Here is a 17,725-nt window from a genome sequence, read left to right as displayed (position 1 = left end):
TCTGCACTCGTCTTGTTCAAAACATGACTGTCTGTAATACAAAACTGTGTTCAGAACAACCACAGTGAAGATGAGCATACCCACAGTGTTTGAGAGTTTTGATATACACACGTTCCTCTTTGGTTCCACATTGTTGTGGTTAGACAAGCCAGAGAGAGCATTTTAAATATTTATTTATTAGATCCTCGTGGACGATCTCTAGGTCTTACTCACGTTGTTGTTCTTCATCTTCTTCTCCTCGTTCATGCTCACGCAGGACTTTATGTTAACCCTCGTGATCACGTTCCTTCACACAAATGAAGCACCAATTTCTGTGGTTTATAGGTTTAGCAGCAGATGACCCACACGTGCATCTGGAGTAGACGATTCCAGAGTTTGTTGCTGCATTTTTAGATCCTCGCGGAGGATCTCCAAGTCTTACTCACGTTGTTGTTCTTGTGGACTTTTTTTTGTTTTACAGCCTACAGTTTTCATCGAAACTTCCTGAAACTTGGCATATATATGTAAAAACACCCTGTGCAGACAGTAACCATCTCCGATTTTGAAAATTCGTCCTAGAAAAAAAGTTATGACGTCAAAATATCTCCGCTAATGGAAATCGCCTAAAAAATTATCTCTGAAACTAGGCAAGCTTTTTGAATTCTGTTTGCGGGAATCGAACAGGGCATTAGCAGAGATGAATTGCCACACATATGATACATCACTGTGACGTCATATCAATTTTTATGACGTCATTCCTATTTTTTGTTTCACAACCGAGAGTTATCACCGGATCTTCGTGAAACTTGCCATGTATATGCAGAAAGCCCACGCGCAGGCAGTAACCATCTCCGATTTTGGAAATTCTTCCGAGAAAAAAAGTTGACGTCATAATATCGCCGCTAATGGAAATCGCCTATACCATTATCTCCGAAACTAGGCAAGCTGTTTGAATTTTGTTTGCGGGAATCAAGCCGAGCATTAGCACAGATAATTTATCACAAACCTGATATATCACAATGACGTCATATTCGTTTTTATGACGTCATCATTAAGAGGACGAGGATCTTCGCTCATTTCAGCTTGTTTTAAACTGGTATTTAAGTATGGTGCTTAATTATGAATGGATTGTTTAAGGCAAGTGTGCCCAGGCACCAATTGGAGAGACATGGTGGAGCACCATGGTGAAACAGCTGAGCTGGAACAATGACCGACATTTAATGAAACTGATGGGACATGGGAGGGGCAGATGCTTACGTGGATTGTGATGAGTCGCCGGCGGCCATCGCCAGGGGTAAAAGCCTCACCCAGACAAAGCACCGCTTCCAAGGTTGGGGCCGGACCCCACCCATCAGCAAACTGCTGCAATCCTGCAACACAGACAAGGAAGCAAGCCTTCATAATTACACCTTTTCTCTACAAGTATCCATCAACATGTAGCTTTCTTAAGGTACCAAACAAAATGGCTGTCAGTAACTTCTTACAGACACCCCAATGCAATGATCCCTTCCTCACTTTGCTGGAAAACGTGTGGGTCAAAGATAGTCGTTTCCACCCCTCGTTGAAGTTTGGTGGCCTGGCCAGGTTGAGACGACAGGCCAATACCTCCGGCAAAGAAAACCTGGGCTCGGCAATGCCTTAGAGCTAAAACTGTAGGAAGACAATCCCGAGCACTACCATTTTTGAGCCATACATTGACCCCGCCAGTGACAAAACGGACCAGAGTCTCAGCAGACTCGCGTAATCGTGGTGTGGTGAGGTTGTCCACAGAGGGCAGCGGGATTAATTTGGGGCCATTGGAAGCCACGGTGGTTGTGGAACCTGGAGGTAGAAGCCGGAACCCATGTGGTGCATAAACACGCTCCAAGAGAAGGGGCCGACCACGATATGCCACCGTTACATCGAGCCAGTGTCCTGCGAGGAAAAGAAATAGATAATGGGATTCATCACTTGGGCAAACTTGGAAAGATACACGTCTGATGCTGGCTCAAGATCTACGCACGTTGCTTGCAAACATCAGCGATGATGTTAGGAGGGAGTTCATGGTCGCTGAGCAGGCTGGAGAGAGGAACAGGACCTAAAGAGAGAAGGGCAGGGGGGAGATTAAGGGGTTTACCAAGAGTAATATCAAAACCCACAAAATGTCCGCTCATCTCACCATGGGTGTTGCAATTGATTTTTACATCTGCTCGAATGGTCAATTCGATCGACACTTTGTAGATCATCGAGCGATCTCCAATGGCGGTCAGACCCAACTACAACTGCCACTTTGATGCAATATAAGCAAGCACTATATCTTGGAGCATGCACACCTGGTGAGGAAAGCAAAGCCGGCTGGCACATTTGCATTCATGTTATTGGTGTGAAAGCTCCCACAGCACATCTTTTGAAAAGAGTAGACCATTGCGTGACAATACCCTGACCAAATTTCCATTTGAGGTTCGCTTTATAATTAACATTAACCAGAACAGGTGGGAGTGCTGGAATATGGATATGGCACAGGCCTGGTGGATCAAACAGCCTCCTCTTGGTTTTAAGCTCCCTTGGATGCAAGTTCAGCTTTATTTGATCAGAAAAACAAACGGTGGTAACAATCAGGAAGACACACAAACACCAAACATACTCGATCTAGCAGTGGTGGTCTCGGCCGGCGTTGCAGTGGTTGAGATGCTGTTGATTGCTGGTATCGGGACAGGAAGATGAGTGGAACTCGTGGGCGTGCTGAGGGAATCAAACGAAGGAGGAAGGGCGTTCTGTGCAGCAGGAGCTACGAGGTGCTGGAAGAGAAACAAACTGGTTTTTTTTTCTATCGTTTGGAAGATAAACGAGATGTACTTGATGGTTGAGGGGAGGGGGCAGGACAGGGGGCCGGGGATGGGGGGTGGGGGGTGGGCAGATAAAAGCAGTCCAATGTGAAGCAATGGAACATGTACACAATCAAGTACCACAAAGCTCCAGCCAAACGTACCTGATACGGTCAACATTAGAATACCCTGTTGCAAAAATATTTTGACTTTTAAGGACACAAAGGAGCACAACACGAATGTGTGCTTCCATTGGGAATTCTCATGATGAAAGAAACAGATATGTAAAAGTATGAGGGTATCAAAATATTATTGAAGATATTTTTTTATACGCAGCCTGTGGCTGCTGGTTGCATCATTGCTGGGAGCACGGCTGTGCCACTGATGTGGTGCCTCCCGTTTCCAGTAAGCTGGTACTCATTTTTCTGACCTCGGAAGGATGACGGGCTAAGTCGACCCACCTGGTGTTATATATCGGAATGACAGGGTCTCAAACTCAAGACCAAGATCTTAAGGCAGCCTAAACCACCACCTTAACTGTTAAGCCAACACCAGGCTTTTATTATTAAAGATGAGAGAACACAAAAAGAAAAGGCAGAAAGTGCAAATCCATAAACAATCCTGATCATAGGAATCACAATGAACTCCTTTTAGTGAAAAAAACAAACATGTGGGGTTTGGCGTTGGGGGGCGGGGGGTCGAGGGAGGAGAAAAACTCACCTCTGCTGGAAACCCTTAAATACAAGCCAAAAGGCAGCACAAACCCAATCAGAAAAGGGGAAAGACAAGACAAGATAAAGTTTGAGACCCCAGTGGAGACTTGGTTCACAGTGTAGAGTACCTGTTGTGGTGAGGACACCAGGTGACCCTTGTCATTTTGAGTGCAGAAAACACCTAATTTATGGCCGTGTAGCACTGTGGGGGGAATTGAGGGGAACAAATCGCAACGGAGTGAGCAAATCACACTTCCTGTAAACTTGTGTACCATACGTCGGGAATTCGATCAGTGGAGACAAGACCGATAGTTCTGTCGAGGAAAGCAATGTGGCCTCCAAAGGTCACCAACTAATACACGGAGCACTCATGAGGTACCGCTTGGATAAAATGGCAGGAGATTGCAGAATAGCACACTATAAAATACTATTACCACTACTTCTTCTTCAACTTCTTCTTGAGAAAATCCCAATTAGTTCTATCTCGTGGGGTCAGACGGGGAAAAATGTTGGCCCATGTCTTTCACGAACCGGCTGGTCAGACATGACAGATTTGAGCAGGGATGTTTAACTTGTTTGGGGCACTGGCAATAACTCGATGGAACACCATGAGATCGAACACCATGGATAATGCTGGCACACAGGACACCAAGTTCAACGTCCATCCTTGAGACGGCCCACACATTGATGCATCGCCCTGCCTGTGAAACAACCGGGATGGCAGTTTATAGCTGGGTCGGGAAGACGGCTCAGAGAGGGGTGAACATACCTCTAGATCCTTACCAGCCCACAAAGGAAATAATACCAGAAAAAGTCAAAAGCTTGAACACATCCACATCAGAAATGCTCGCCCAAGAAAGGCGTTCAGATACATTTAATTTAATTTAATTTAAACAAGCATGTCGTACAAATTAATTTTTAATGTTGATGTGAAAAAAAAGGAATATAATAATGATGTGTATACACCAATATTGTACAATTAAGACAATTAGCTGGACAAGTAGAACATGATCATTGTGGGTTTAAGTACCGTTTAGAGATGCGACGATATGGTACACTTTGTATGGGTGGGAAATGTCCATTTGGCTCCGTGACGTGACCTCGCAGAGCTCAGGACTCTTGTTTAAGGCACAGCGAAGACGTGTCTTCCAGCCAGGGGGGTCTGCTTGGTCTGCACCTTCGTGGAACCGACCACGGTACACCGCCCATGCCTGCACATAATGTTTAGCTTTTCACTTTGTTCAACAATGCAGGTCAAACAAAACATCCCGGCCGTTGAAAAGCCTCCAATGAAATATCTCTCTGAAGGATGGTCTGGAACCCCTCCTCCTTCTCCTCCTCCTCCTCCCCCCCACCCCACTTTCTCAACAATCCTCTTGAAGAAGTCCATTTATTTTAATGTTTGCATCTCACTATCTGCCATGATCTTTCCTGGTAAAGCCAAATTTCCAAGCTGGCCTCCAAAATCAATCGCCGATTGGGCATCCTCCGGTGTGCAAAGATCTTTCTAGGCACACCTGAGCTCCTGACCACATCGAAAGCTTTCATCTGCAGCCTGATGGAGAACTGCTCTCCCCTCTGGGCTGGTGCTCCTGCCTCTCACCTTTCTCAGCTTCACGTCGTGGAAACCAAGGTATTTAGGATCATTGGTATTCTCACGATGAGGCTGAGTCTTTGGGCCTCTCACTCTCTCATTGCAGGCAGGTCAGTGGTCTTTAACAGTCTCCTCTCCAGCCTCACCCTACCCCCCTCCCCCCACCCCATATTTCCACAGGGCACTCAAGGTCTACCAGCAATCCCCTTCTGGTAAAACTACCAAAATCAAGAATCACTGCTCACCTTCACTCTCATTTCTCTTTTCTCCCACCTTTGGAACAAATTCCCACACTCTCTTCAAAACAGCTGTTCACCACCATCTCTTATCTTCCCCCATCCAAAACCATGATCTTTTCTACCCCCATTAATCCACCTCCTTCGAATTCCCTGCTTTCCTTCCTGAAAGTCTCTTTAATGTCCATCTTGTTTACCCGGTATACCCTACTCCATCCCTCACCCTTTCACATATCTCCGAATGTCTCTGTTCCCCACCGATTTGTCTTTCCCTCTCCTGCCCCTCTTGTCGTACGTTCTGCGTGTTAACTCTGAAACAAGCCTCGACATTGTATCCAATTTTTTTAAATTTATTTATTTAAAAAAAAAATCACATTATTGCCATTAATCAAAACATCTTCATAACAAATACATGTTCATAAGTGGACCCCTATACACCACCTGTCAATTCCTTTTTGTTCTGACACATTTTATATTTGCTAAAACAGCCATGGTGCCGAGATCAAATGGTAGAAATAAGGGGTGGAAATATGTTGGTTCATGGGAGGATGTGTGCAGGTCTAGGGGCGCAAGTTCAGCGGAGGAAGGGTACAAATGCTGTGCACACCTTGAATATGGCACCATCTCCTTGGTTGTAATTCTGTTTCCCAGCATGCTTCCAGGGAATGCGAAACATGGAGTGCGAGAGGTCATCCCACACAAGACCTGGATATTTTCCACTCTCCACCTGCGCCCCAAACAGACACGTAACCTCAGCATGACATCAAACTGCTTGAATGTGTACAATGTGCATGAGCACGTGACCGTCTTGGACCACGTCCTTTTCAGTTCATTCTCCATCAACTTGGCCAAAGACATCTCAATCCATAACGATTTGGGGCTATCTTAATTCACAACCAATGCAAATTTCCATTTTGAGAGCATCGACGCTTCCACGTGGGCACAAGCATTGCAGCCCTTCCGATCCATGCAATCTCAAATGGAGAAAAGATCATGGGCTTCCAGTTACCATCCTCAGGTGTTCCGTGAAAAGCAAGATCGATTTGATTGACATGTCACTCATGAAAAACACAATGCTCCAAATAGGCAAGAGTGCTTTTTAACAAAAGAATCCTTCAAACATCCATTTATTTCGAATGAGGGACATGTTGGACTGACCAAAGGCTGAGGCAATCACAAGATGGGTGTCGAGAGTGCCTATGTGGACCGAGATGGTCCGAGGTTAGGTCAAGATGAATAATAGTTTTTTTTTTTAAATCAAGCAATGTTAACAGAGATGTGCTAACGATCACCACGGGAGCAAATAGAAGCTCAAGTTTTGGGTGTAAAGCCTTCGTTACAGCAAGAGACGTTTCATTTTGCTTCCCATACTGGCAGAACACCTTTGTGGACAAGACCTACTAATCGATTTTTCTGCCAAAATAGTCTGACATTAACCTTGATAACGTCTAGTATTCCTCGAAGATGAGATCAGTTTGTTCTGTTAGTATTCCCATCAGAACCCCCAGCTCATGAGGCATAGAAAGAAAGAAAGAAAAAAACCCCATGTTCATGTGAAGTATTATGTCAGTGTCCATTAACACAGACCATCTGATCTGAGGGTCCAAGACACCCACAAACAGCCGAAACGAATGTTACTGCGTGCATGTAATCATACTATGTGCTTTACCATCTACAACACCCCAAAGATTGCCCGAATGAAACCAAAATGCGTGGTGGGTCACACACGGAAAGCAGGGAGGAGGGAAAACATTTCTTACACTTAAATGTTTGTTTGCAAGGGATTTGGGGAACAAGGATAGACAGGATGCTATAAATAAACAGGGAAGTAACCAGGGGGTCGACAAACACAGAGAGAGCTGGAGGGAAGGAAATTAACATGATCTTATGTACAAAGGAAGAAACCATTCCACCCCCCCACCCCCTCCTTCCCCAACTACGACACCGACAATACCAGATTCATAAAACAATATGGAGAGCAGGTGAGGACTTTAGGCAGGCAGAAGCTGGTGTCATGCAGGTCGGTGTGGCATGGCACAGGGTCTTGGCTCAGATGGGAGAATGGCGATGAGGCCAAGAGACGAGAGAGGGGGATGTCTTCTCCTCTAAAACCCAATGTGAACTGCAGTGTACATGCACGGACATGGCCGTTTCCTCTTGTGGTACTGCTCCCATGCACAGCGTGAAACACACGATGACAGTTTATAGCTGGACTGAGATTCAAGTCCAGGCGAGATAGCTTAGAGGCGAGTTTGTGTGCGCCTCTCGGAGTCTAATGTCCATGTAATTCAAGTAAAGGTACACTGATGACTATTGTTACAACTACGTCACCGGTCAGGGAAATGACCAAATCACGTGGACCGGCCATGGCCACCAGCTGGGTTTGGCATCCAAAACCAAGGTTACAGACCTTAAGTCCTGATAGCTTGTCAAAGGGCACAAAGCCGACTGAGTGTTATGTCCTCGCAAGGTGCGCCAGTCAGATGAAAAACTAAGCGACTTGTTATGACCCACCATACGTTACTTTACTAAGCGCTAGTCACTTTTCACAATCGGCACCTTAAAGTGCATCATTCGGTAAAACTCAACCACTCGTACAGCAAGAATAAAGGGCAGACAGGAGTAACAGTTTATGGATTGTTACCAACAATGAAAAAAAACCCCCCAAAACCACAGCAAATTGTCAAAAAAACAACACAGTATTCCTCCAAGTGAACTTCTTCCCAAAAGTTCCCTGTCGTGTAAGGTCCCGAAAGTTCCCTGTCATGTAAGGTCCTGAAAGTTCCTGTAGTGTCCATCTTGTTTACCCCGTGTACCCCACCCCATCCCTCTCCCTTCCACAGATCTCCTAAAGTCTCTGTTCTCCACTGTTTTGTCTCTCCCTCTCCCGCCCCTCTTTTATCCTGCCCTCATTGTTGTGCATTCTGTGTGTTAGCTCTCATACGAGCCTCGACATTGTATACAAAATATAAAAATAAAAAGTTACCCACAACGCCATCCCAAGCGATGCAGATTTCTTAACGGTTCTTATCTTCGGGCCCATTCATTCATTCACCAAGAATACAGTACAGGGATTACAGTACAAACAATGACGCCGAGAGGTCACTTTCAAACCCAGAGGTAAGCTGTGCAGGAGTGCTGGAAGCAGAGTTATCGGGAGCTCTCTGGTGCAAGCCGCTGTGAAAACATCAAGCTACGGAATTGCGGCTTGATTGAAGCCCTTGTGGCTTTGCAGAAATAAGTGTTTACAGCTTGGGCACCGATCTCAAGTGCTCTCCTTAAGCATCATTATCCACTCTCAGCTTTTACGTCTCTCTTAAAGCAGCTGTGTCCCAAATGTGCCTCTCTGCCTCAGCTGCATCTGCCAACAGACCTCCAAATCACTCCCTTCCTTTCCAAGCAGCCGTTCTTCAATGCAGATTCATGCCGTACATCAGCTCCTGCAGTGATTCTCATGGCTGGCTATTTCAATGCAGATTCACCACACCTGTACATTCCCATGGCTTGAGCTGCAAACCTCTCATGTGCGCTTTGTAAATACATGTAAACAGAGGATAAGAACATTAAAAACGTACAGCCACGTTTGAATAGGGGAGGACAAAACAGTTGGGTATAGAAAAACCAACATCTCACTGTACACACACAATGCACATCTACTGCTCAAATAGTACATCACGCTTATCAAAACAAGTGCTGAGAAATAACAATCGTTGTACTAAAGTTTTTTTTATTAACCCTTAAAGATCATTCCCACAACAATATGAATGACTATGTAATTCAAGTAAAGGTACACTGGTGTATACCATCACGTCTGAGGTTCACCAGCGTCATATGCCTCAGCGCTGGGATCCCTTGTTCCAAGAAATGGCCGATCGGTTTCTAACCCACCACTGTGTTCAGTTATTCTACAACTTTACCGATCCCAAAGTTAGTACAGAATTGAACGAAATGGGGCAAGTTAAAACAGCATGTACAATTTTTAGAGAGATTATAACATGGCCTTCCCTTGAGGGATGTGACTCGAACTGCAGCTGCCACCGTTTACCCAGAACTGGAACTGAGGTGAGGGTTACATTTTTAATTTTTGTCAGATTTAACTAAGACAATGAAGCACACGTTTATGTATGTGCAGCAAGACCACGCCATTTGTGAGGGAGAGGTTCCTGAAAAAATGCTGCAAATGTCAAATGTGCAAATGTTGGGGCATTGTTTCAATGGAAACAAGAGCTCAAGTGAGCACAATATATGCCCGAACAAGAAGGTATATACAGAATTGTGCTACCACATGGAAAACAGCATCCTGGTTGCCATGGGAACCACTTTAGATGACAAACGTATGTCGCCACACACCGTTTCCACAGTCTGTACCTATGTACCAAATATGAAACGTGAAAGTTGAAAACTTTGGGAGTTAGAGTGCGGACAGGAACGGACGGACGGACGACCGGTATCACATAATACGCCCCGATACACATATATATATATATATATATATATATATATATATATATATATATATATATACATATACATATACATATACATATACATATACATATACATATATATATATATACACACATATACATATACATACATATACATACGTATATATACACATATACATATATATATATATATATATATATATATACATATACATATACATATACATATACATATACATATACATATACATATACATATACATATACATATACATATATATATATATATATATATATATATATATATATATATTGTTGCGGATTCCGCGCCCGCCGGCGTGCTGACGGCCACGTAACTCGAATCGCGGCACGTCGCCCACCGGACGGACAATCCAGTCGTGACCCTCTCGGACTAACGCCGGGAACCAGTCACGGGTGGACCTTTCGGTCTCACCGCGATCGAGCCAATCAGCCCCCGCGTGGGATAGGGTTGCTCGCCAAATTCGAACTACCTAAGTACCCACGCGGAGGGTAGACCGGGCGATCGCACCTCGCCGCAGGTCGACTTCGGACACGGGCCACTTAAGCGACCCGTTCCGTACTATCAGAATAACCGAGCGGTGTTATCGTCGACCTCGACGGTTCGATTAATTATCGGGCGTACTCAGCCCACTACCAACCCTTTACGTGAAGCAAGATGAGGGTTCAATGGGGGAAAAGACGAAGCGAAGCGGGAGAACAGTTCAACAATAAAGCACATTTATTCGCGGCACACGGGAAGCACACAAATACAATTCCATTTACACAAAAAGCAAACATAAAAGTGAAAACACAGTGCAGAGCTAATACCGACTACCGAGCACACGGCAACACTTATACAATTCTACTTCACAGACGGCGCCGACAACACATACCCAAAACCAAGGAAAAGAAATCCCCCAAGAATGGGGCAGGCCTGAGGCCGAGACCGGGTCGGGCCTACCCGTCTGGTGATGAGACGCGGAGCGGCGATGGCCCCGCAACCCGCGGGCCTCGTGGACAGTGCCTGGCAGGGGGTGGGAACGGGGCCCCCTTGGTCGCACTATCTCAGCGCGGGGGGAAACAGGAGGGGGTTGCTGATGCTCGGGGTATAGAGGATCTTTATTATATGCGACGAGCGTCTCCACCTCGGCCAGGTCGCGCTGTCGGCCTCCCTCGGGTGCAGCTTCCTGCACGACGCGAGCACCCCTCGTCTGGTGTCGCCGCCTTTCCACAGCTCCGTCCCCTCCGTTCCGACTCCAACGCACACGACGAGCAGCTCCACCGCCCGCGAAGTCTTGACCCTCTGCTTCCGACTCTCCTCTTCTTGACTCTCCGACCCTCCTTTGCGACTCTCCTCTTCTGACTGACGAACACCGTCCTTTTATCCCCCCGTAACTTCGCCTTTGACCCCCTCCCTTTGACCTTTCACCTCGCTCCCCATTGGCCCGAGAAAAAGTGGGCGTGAAGGCTTTTTGATCCACAAATTTGCATATTTCGATCGCCCTGGGGCGGGGCCAAGTCGCCCCTCGCTCACCGATTGGACGGCAAAAAGTGGGCGTGTGTCGTTTTTGATCCGTTTTTGAAGCAGAAAATCCGTGGTTTTGTACACGCTGTTCGACGCGCGTTCTGCATGAGTCCAACACCGGTACCCACAGCGGGGCAAGAACGGTGGCGATGCTACGGTTGTGAGGTGTGCGTGAAGGTCGTGGCGGTTGTGGTGAAGCGGTGGTTGTGGTCGGTGGTTGATGTTGTGGTTGTGATCATGGCGGTTGGTCCAAAATAAAGATAGTAAAAGAAAAACGGCTATCCTGAAGAGTCGCAGCTCGCATAAATGACATGTATTCCCACTAGACAACGGGTTCGGGCCTAACTACACATGTACTTACCGAGATACCTCACCTAAGGGACCTGAATGGTGGTTTGCGAATCTGGTAACCACAACACTACCCCCTTCCCTTTTTACAGACTCGTCCCGAGTCGTCAAATTTTCGTGTGCCATCATGTGTAGTTTTCCCCTAGTACATTTTACCTACGGATCCCTGAGTGCGACATTCATGGTATTCGTGTCCCCAAAATAAATAACCTGAGGGCTGCGTAACTACCTAAACAAACTCACTCACACGGACGACTTAAATAAAATTGCCGGCGCTAAGACATACATGCCGGGGGGCGCACTCATATTTACAGTACATCTTAACCTTAACTTACAAATTTTACACTAAACCATGGCCCAGGATCATTGAACTCTGCAAAAAGAAAGCAGTTAGCAGGGAGCCAGGCTGCCCGCATGCAGTCTCTGGCTCAAAACAATGCAGGTGACAGGGAACGTGGCTGGCTGCTCACACGCAGTCCAAGGCCTTCCCTTTTGAACTGAACTCAGTGAACCACAACGGTGCTTGGGCTGCACAAACGCAGTCTCCGTGCCAGCTCAAGTGGCACACGCAATGAGCACAACGAATGGATGCATGAACGCAAACACGGTGCACGGGCCGCCACTGCAGGCCCGTGTTGTAGCTGCCAACAGGGCAGTTCTCGCAGCTTGCAAACTGTTGCCTTGCGGATCCTGGCGCACATGGAAATGAACAGGGGGGGCAAAGCAAAAATTGAACGGGGGCTGGTGAACAGGGGCAGTGGGCATGGCATGGCAAAGGCAGCAGGCAAACACAGCCCGCAGAAGAAGGCCGCTGCAGGCAAACATAGCGGGCAGATGAACTGGCCGGCACAGGCCTTGAAGTACCACAGCTGCAGACGAAGTGGCCGGCACAGGCCTTGCAGCAACACAACAGCTGCCGATCAAGTGGGCCGGCACAGGCCTTGAAGTAACACAGCCAGCAGATGAAGCTGGCCAGCCTTTGCCGTTCAGTGGAGGTTGGTGGAGGGAGTGCGGTGGTGCTGGCCACTTGGAAGGCGGGCTCGGACCTACCTACCTGTCTCCCTCCCAACCTATCGCCTTTGCCTGTCACTGTACATACCCACTCCCTTAATTTGTGAAAAACCAATTTAGCCCCCACTTATTTTTTTGTTGTTTTTATTTTTACTTCCCCTCTATAAATCGTCCCCTAACCCCCTTTATCGTCCTTGTTCGGCTAACCTATCCTGTCACCTAGCCTACTCCCAACCCCTACGTTCCCTTCCCGGAGGGGAACAAGGGAGAGCTAACGTCCTGTGTCGAGGCCCAACTCAAGCCTCAGAATGGCCTCCCCAGAGTTCGGCGATCTTAACACCAAGTGGGTCCAGCGGCCCACAACGACAGCGAGGGGATGGATGGTGCGGAGGGGTACATCTCCTAATCTACCCTAACCATTTAACTGTTAAACTACCCCGGGGCTTTCAACAAGCGCCTCTCGCTTAAACTATTGGTTCTAACAACCCAGATTCCCGTCGCCTGTGTTGGTGTCCTTACAATTTCGGGCCTCGCCCCCAATTTTCTCTCCGTGCCCTCACACGGTCTCCTGGCTGGGACACGTGGCTCCCTTTGGCAGGCACGACCCTCTGCCGAATCTCCCGCTATGGCACCCCCGGGCACTACACTGCCTCCGAGCCTACCAGCTCCCTAACACCGGGGAGTGCCCCCCATGGCACCTCCCCTGAAACGCACACGTGGCAGGCCGGCCTCCCGGGCCCCTTTCCGAGGGTCACCCGTGCCCACAACACTGCCCACGCGGCTAATGGCGCCCCGGGCCCCCGCACCAAGCAGGCGCACCCGTGCCCACTACTCTATCCCGGCCCCCCATGGGCCCATGGCCTACCGCGGCCGACTAGCCTGGTGCCCGGGGTACCCTCTCAGCGATACTCACCTTTCGCAGCCACGCTCCCAAGCCCGTCAAACAGGGCTCCTGCACCCCTCAAAATGGGTCTCGAGCCTACTTTCCCACCAACAGCAAAACGACCTCCATTTTTCAATTTGACTAACCCCCTAACTCACTTTACTCTGACCCCGGGGTCCCTTGGGCGGGAGTCACTCCTCCCCCCAATCACTCATCGCACCATGCATTCCCCATTCGCTCCATACACACACAGACCCGCTGGCCTCACTCACTCACCAAGCACATGCCTCACAACTCACCAACTCTTCAACACACACACCGCTGAACTCTGCCATCCTTCTAACTACATCCCCTAACTAACTCGTGCTCCCACGTCGTCCCTTAAACTAAAGCACGTTCCTTTTAACACTACGTAGCTCAACTACGTCCCCTCTACACATTCACAAGTCTGTCACGGTCTCTGTCTCCTAACTCAAAAAATTCATTTTATTTCCCAACCTAAAGCTCACTATCATCCCTCTACCTAATCCATTCCACGGACTCCATGAGGACTTACCCCTGCCCCATGAAGTCGGTCTAACTAAGCTAACCCTTCCCCCTAACTAGTTTCCATCCTGTGCCCAGGTAAGGGGGTCTTTCACCCCTTGCCCAGGAATCCTGTACACCCGAAAGTGAGGCTTGCTCTTTTTTTTTTTTTTCTACATGCGCAGCGCCAGCGCGGCAACTCAGAGCTCGCGCACTTTGCACCTGCCCGTGACGTCATGCAGCTGCACGTGTTCCTCGTCCCTCCTTGGACGGGACCATCCGGCAGAGATACCCCTCCTGCCGGATTCCAACCCCACGTGCAGCCATGACGTCACCGTGCGCATAAAAAAAAACAAGCCACACGTCTCGAGGGGTTCCCCACGCGAACACATGTGCTTTGCCCGTTGGAGCTTAACACACACGATCGCGTGGAGAACCCGTCCGGTCCAAATCCGTTTACCTGCCTAAACTTTGTCCGTCCGCGGGATCGGCAAATCCACCGCGTGCGTTTCCGGACCGGGACTTCACTCTCGCAAGCGAGCACGTGGCGGTCTCGTGCGTTGCACAGCACGGACCGCGTGCTCACTGCTGGGTGAACCCGGCACGGTGCCCGAAACAACTACAGCCGCTACCCGGCTTTCTTTCCTCCCATGTCGCCGTCTCCGTCTCCATTCAACACACGCATACCTGCGTGTTACGACGCACACAGTCCACACCATCACATTCACACCGGGAGATGCGGCTGCGTGCTCCCGCATGCCAACCGACATCTCCCTCACATACCGCTCTCTCACACACACGGTCTCCCTTGCACACAGCGACCTTGCACACGGCCGTTCACTCACGCGTGCCTCACTACTCTCACACCGTGCCTCATCCACACACGCGGGGGCACTCACCCGCGGTACCTCACTCATACACACGGCGACACTCACACACGCGGTCTCTTCCACACACGGTGCCTCACCCACACACGCGGGGGCACTAACCCGCGGTGCCTCACTCGCACTCCGTGCCTCATTCACACACACGGCGACACTCACACACGGTGCCTCTTCCACACACGGCGTGCTGGGAAGCACGCACTCTGGCACCATCGCCACCACACCACTCACACACGGGGTCGCTTCCACACACGGGGACGCACTCACACCTTGCACCACACACACAGGGACAACCACACTGGGGATTCGTGTCCCCACAAGGGTCTCCGGGGCCTCTACACCCCCCAAGCTCTCCGTGCACCTGTCCACAGCACTCGTCCCCTCAACCTCGCAAAGCACGACCGAACTCACCTGGTCGTGACTCGCCTCAAGGGGGAATACTCCCTCCCCTCGTTCCTGGAGGAGGCCATCCAGGTGCTCGCACCGGGTCCCTGCACGCTCCGCGAGCTCACCCCCATTATCCTCCACTACCTCCGTGTGTGTGTGCGCGTCACTTACCCCGTCTTCCTCGTGTAGTCTTTCCTCTATTTTTTCTATCTCCCGTGTCTCTGCCATTATTATTTCCTTTGTCACGGCCTTCATGCCCGCCTGCCGGCATCGGCCCATGTTCTGCGTCTCACCCCGCAGCTTTTTCGTTCTTTCCTTCATTTGCTGTGTACTCGCATCGATCTTTTCGTTCATGCCTTTCATTTCGTTTTTCATATTCGCTTCCATCTTTGTTTTTACTTCGTCCATTTGCTTGTTCATGTTCGCAATCATCTTCGCTGTCGTTTCCGCATACATTTTTGCCAGCATGGTGTATAGCTGGGTCATGTCGGGTGCGCTTGGGTGAGCCGTTTCGGCAGGGGTTGGGGAAGGGTCTTGGTGGAGAGGGGGGGGGAGGTGTCATACACCGCGGCCGCTGCCGCACCCACCTCAGGTTCTGGGTTCAGTTGGGCGAGTCCGTGTTCCTGCACAATCAACATTTCCTGCTCGGGGATTCCATCCTGGACCATGGATTCTACATTACTACACATATACATTCCTAATACCCCCGGCTCCCGCTCGCCTTGAGACGCCATCTTGCTTCTCGTGAAGGGTGAATTTGCTCGCTCGTAATTTGGAGGGAATCGGGGGTCGCTTCTCTCACCCCTGGACCGATTCCCGTGAATTTAGCCGGAGACAGGACAGCCCGTTTTCCTGTTCTCCGATACCAGTGCCGCGAGGAGGGCGATGAATTTGTATCGCACGACCTGACACCAGTGTTGCGGATTCCGCGCCCGCCGGCGTGCTGACGGCCACGTAACTCGAATCGCGGCACGTCGCCCACCGGACGGACAATCCAGTCGTGACCCTCTCGGACTAACGCCGGGAACCAGTCACGGGTGGACCTTTCGGTCTCACCGCGATCGAGCCAATCAGCCCCCGCGTGGGATAGGGTTGCTCGCCAAATTCGAACTACCTAAGTACCCACGCGGAGGGTAGACCGGGCGATCGCACCTCGCCGCAGGTCGACTTCGGACACGGGCCACTTAAGCGACCCGTTCCGTACTATCAGAATAACCGAGCGGTGTTATCGTCGACCTCAACGGTTCGATTAATTATCGGGCGTACTCAGCCCACTACCAACCCTTTATGTGAAGCAAGATGAGGGTTCAATGGGGGAAAAGACGAAGCGAAGCGGGAGAACAGTTCAACAATAAAGCACATTTATTCGCGGCACACGGGAAGCACACAAATACAATTCCATTTACACAAAAAGCAAACATAAAAGTGAAAACACAGTGCAGAGCTAATACCGACTACCGAGCACACGGCAACACTTATACAATTCTACTTCACAGACGGCGCCGACAACACATACCCAAAACCAAGGAAAAGAAATCCCAAGAATGGGGCAGGCCTGAGGCCAGGGACCGGGTCGGGCCTATCCGTCTGGTGATGAGACGCGGAGCGGCGATGGCCCGCAACCCGCGGGCCTCGTGGACAGTGCCTGGCAGGGGTGGGAGCAGGGGCCCCCTTGGTCGCACTATCTCAGCGCGGGGGGAAACAGGAGGGGTTGCTGATGCTCGGGGTATAGAGGATCTTTATTATATGCGACGAGCGTCTCCCACCTCGGCCAGGTCGCGCTGTCGGCCTCCCTCGGGTGCAGCTTCCTGCACGGCGAGCACTCCCTCGTCTGGTGTCGCCGCCTTTCCACAGCTCCGTCCCCTCCGTTCCGACTCCAACGCACACGACGAGCAGCTCCACCGCCCGCGAAGTCTTGACCCTCTGCTTCCGACTCTCCTCTTCTTGACTCTCCGACCCTCCTTTGCGACTCTCCTCTTCTGACTGACGAACACCGTCCTTTTATCCCCCCGTAACTTCGCCTTTGACCCCCTCCCTTTGACCTTTCACCTCGCTCCCCATTGGCCCGAGAAAAAGTGGGCGTGAAGGCTTTTTGATCCACAAATTTGCATATATCGATCGCCCTGGGGGCGGGGCCAATTCGCCCCTCGCTCACCGATTGGACGGCAAAAAGTGGGCGTGTGTCGTTTTTGATCCGTTTTTGAAGCAGAAAATCCGTGGTTTTGTACACGCTGTTCGACGCGCGTTCTGCATGAGTCCAACACCGGTACCCACAGCGGGGCAAGAACGGTGGCGATGCTACGGTTGTGAGGTGTGCGTGAAGGTCGTGGCGGTTGTGGTGAAGCGGTGGTTGTGGTCGGTGGTTGA

At 49.7% G+C, this 17,725-nt stretch overlaps 1 protein-coding gene across 2 annotated transcripts in view; it reads right to left on the bottom strand.

Moving 5' to 3' along the window:
* Positions 1 to 17,725, bottom strand: part of LOC147012478 (uncharacterized) — a 59,128-nt gene that overhangs the window by 7,934 nt on the left and 33,469 nt on the right. For both annotated transcript variants that reach the window (XM_085856781.1, XM_085856782.1), the window contains exons 4-10: positions 5,934 to 6,053; positions 4,527 to 4,707; positions 3,625 to 3,698; positions 2,603 to 2,756; positions 1,982 to 2,056; positions 1,495 to 1,893; positions 1,237 to 1,349 (exon numbers count right to left, since the gene is read on the bottom strand). In XM_085856781.1, the coding sequence (XP_085712907.1) occupies positions 1,237 to 1,349; positions 1,495 to 1,893; positions 1,982 to 2,056; positions 2,603 to 2,756; positions 3,625 to 3,698; positions 4,527 to 4,707; positions 5,934 to 6,053 (1,116 nt within the window). The remainder of the gene's footprint in view (positions 1 to 1,236; positions 1,350 to 1,494; positions 1,894 to 1,981; positions 2,057 to 2,602; positions 2,757 to 3,624; positions 3,699 to 4,526; positions 4,708 to 5,933; positions 6,054 to 17,725) is intronic.

The sequence above is a fragment of the Eptatretus burgeri genome, chromosome 15 (genome assembly GCF_056783735.1).
Source record: "Eptatretus burgeri isolate ZD-2024b chromosome 15, Ebu_testis_v1, whole genome shotgun sequence".
Classification (NCBI taxonomy): Eukaryota; Metazoa; Chordata; class Myxini; order Myxiniformes; family Myxinidae; genus Eptatretus; species Eptatretus burgeri.
Note: the sequence above shows the minus strand (reverse complement) of the source record. Positions and strands in the feature narration are given on the sequence as shown.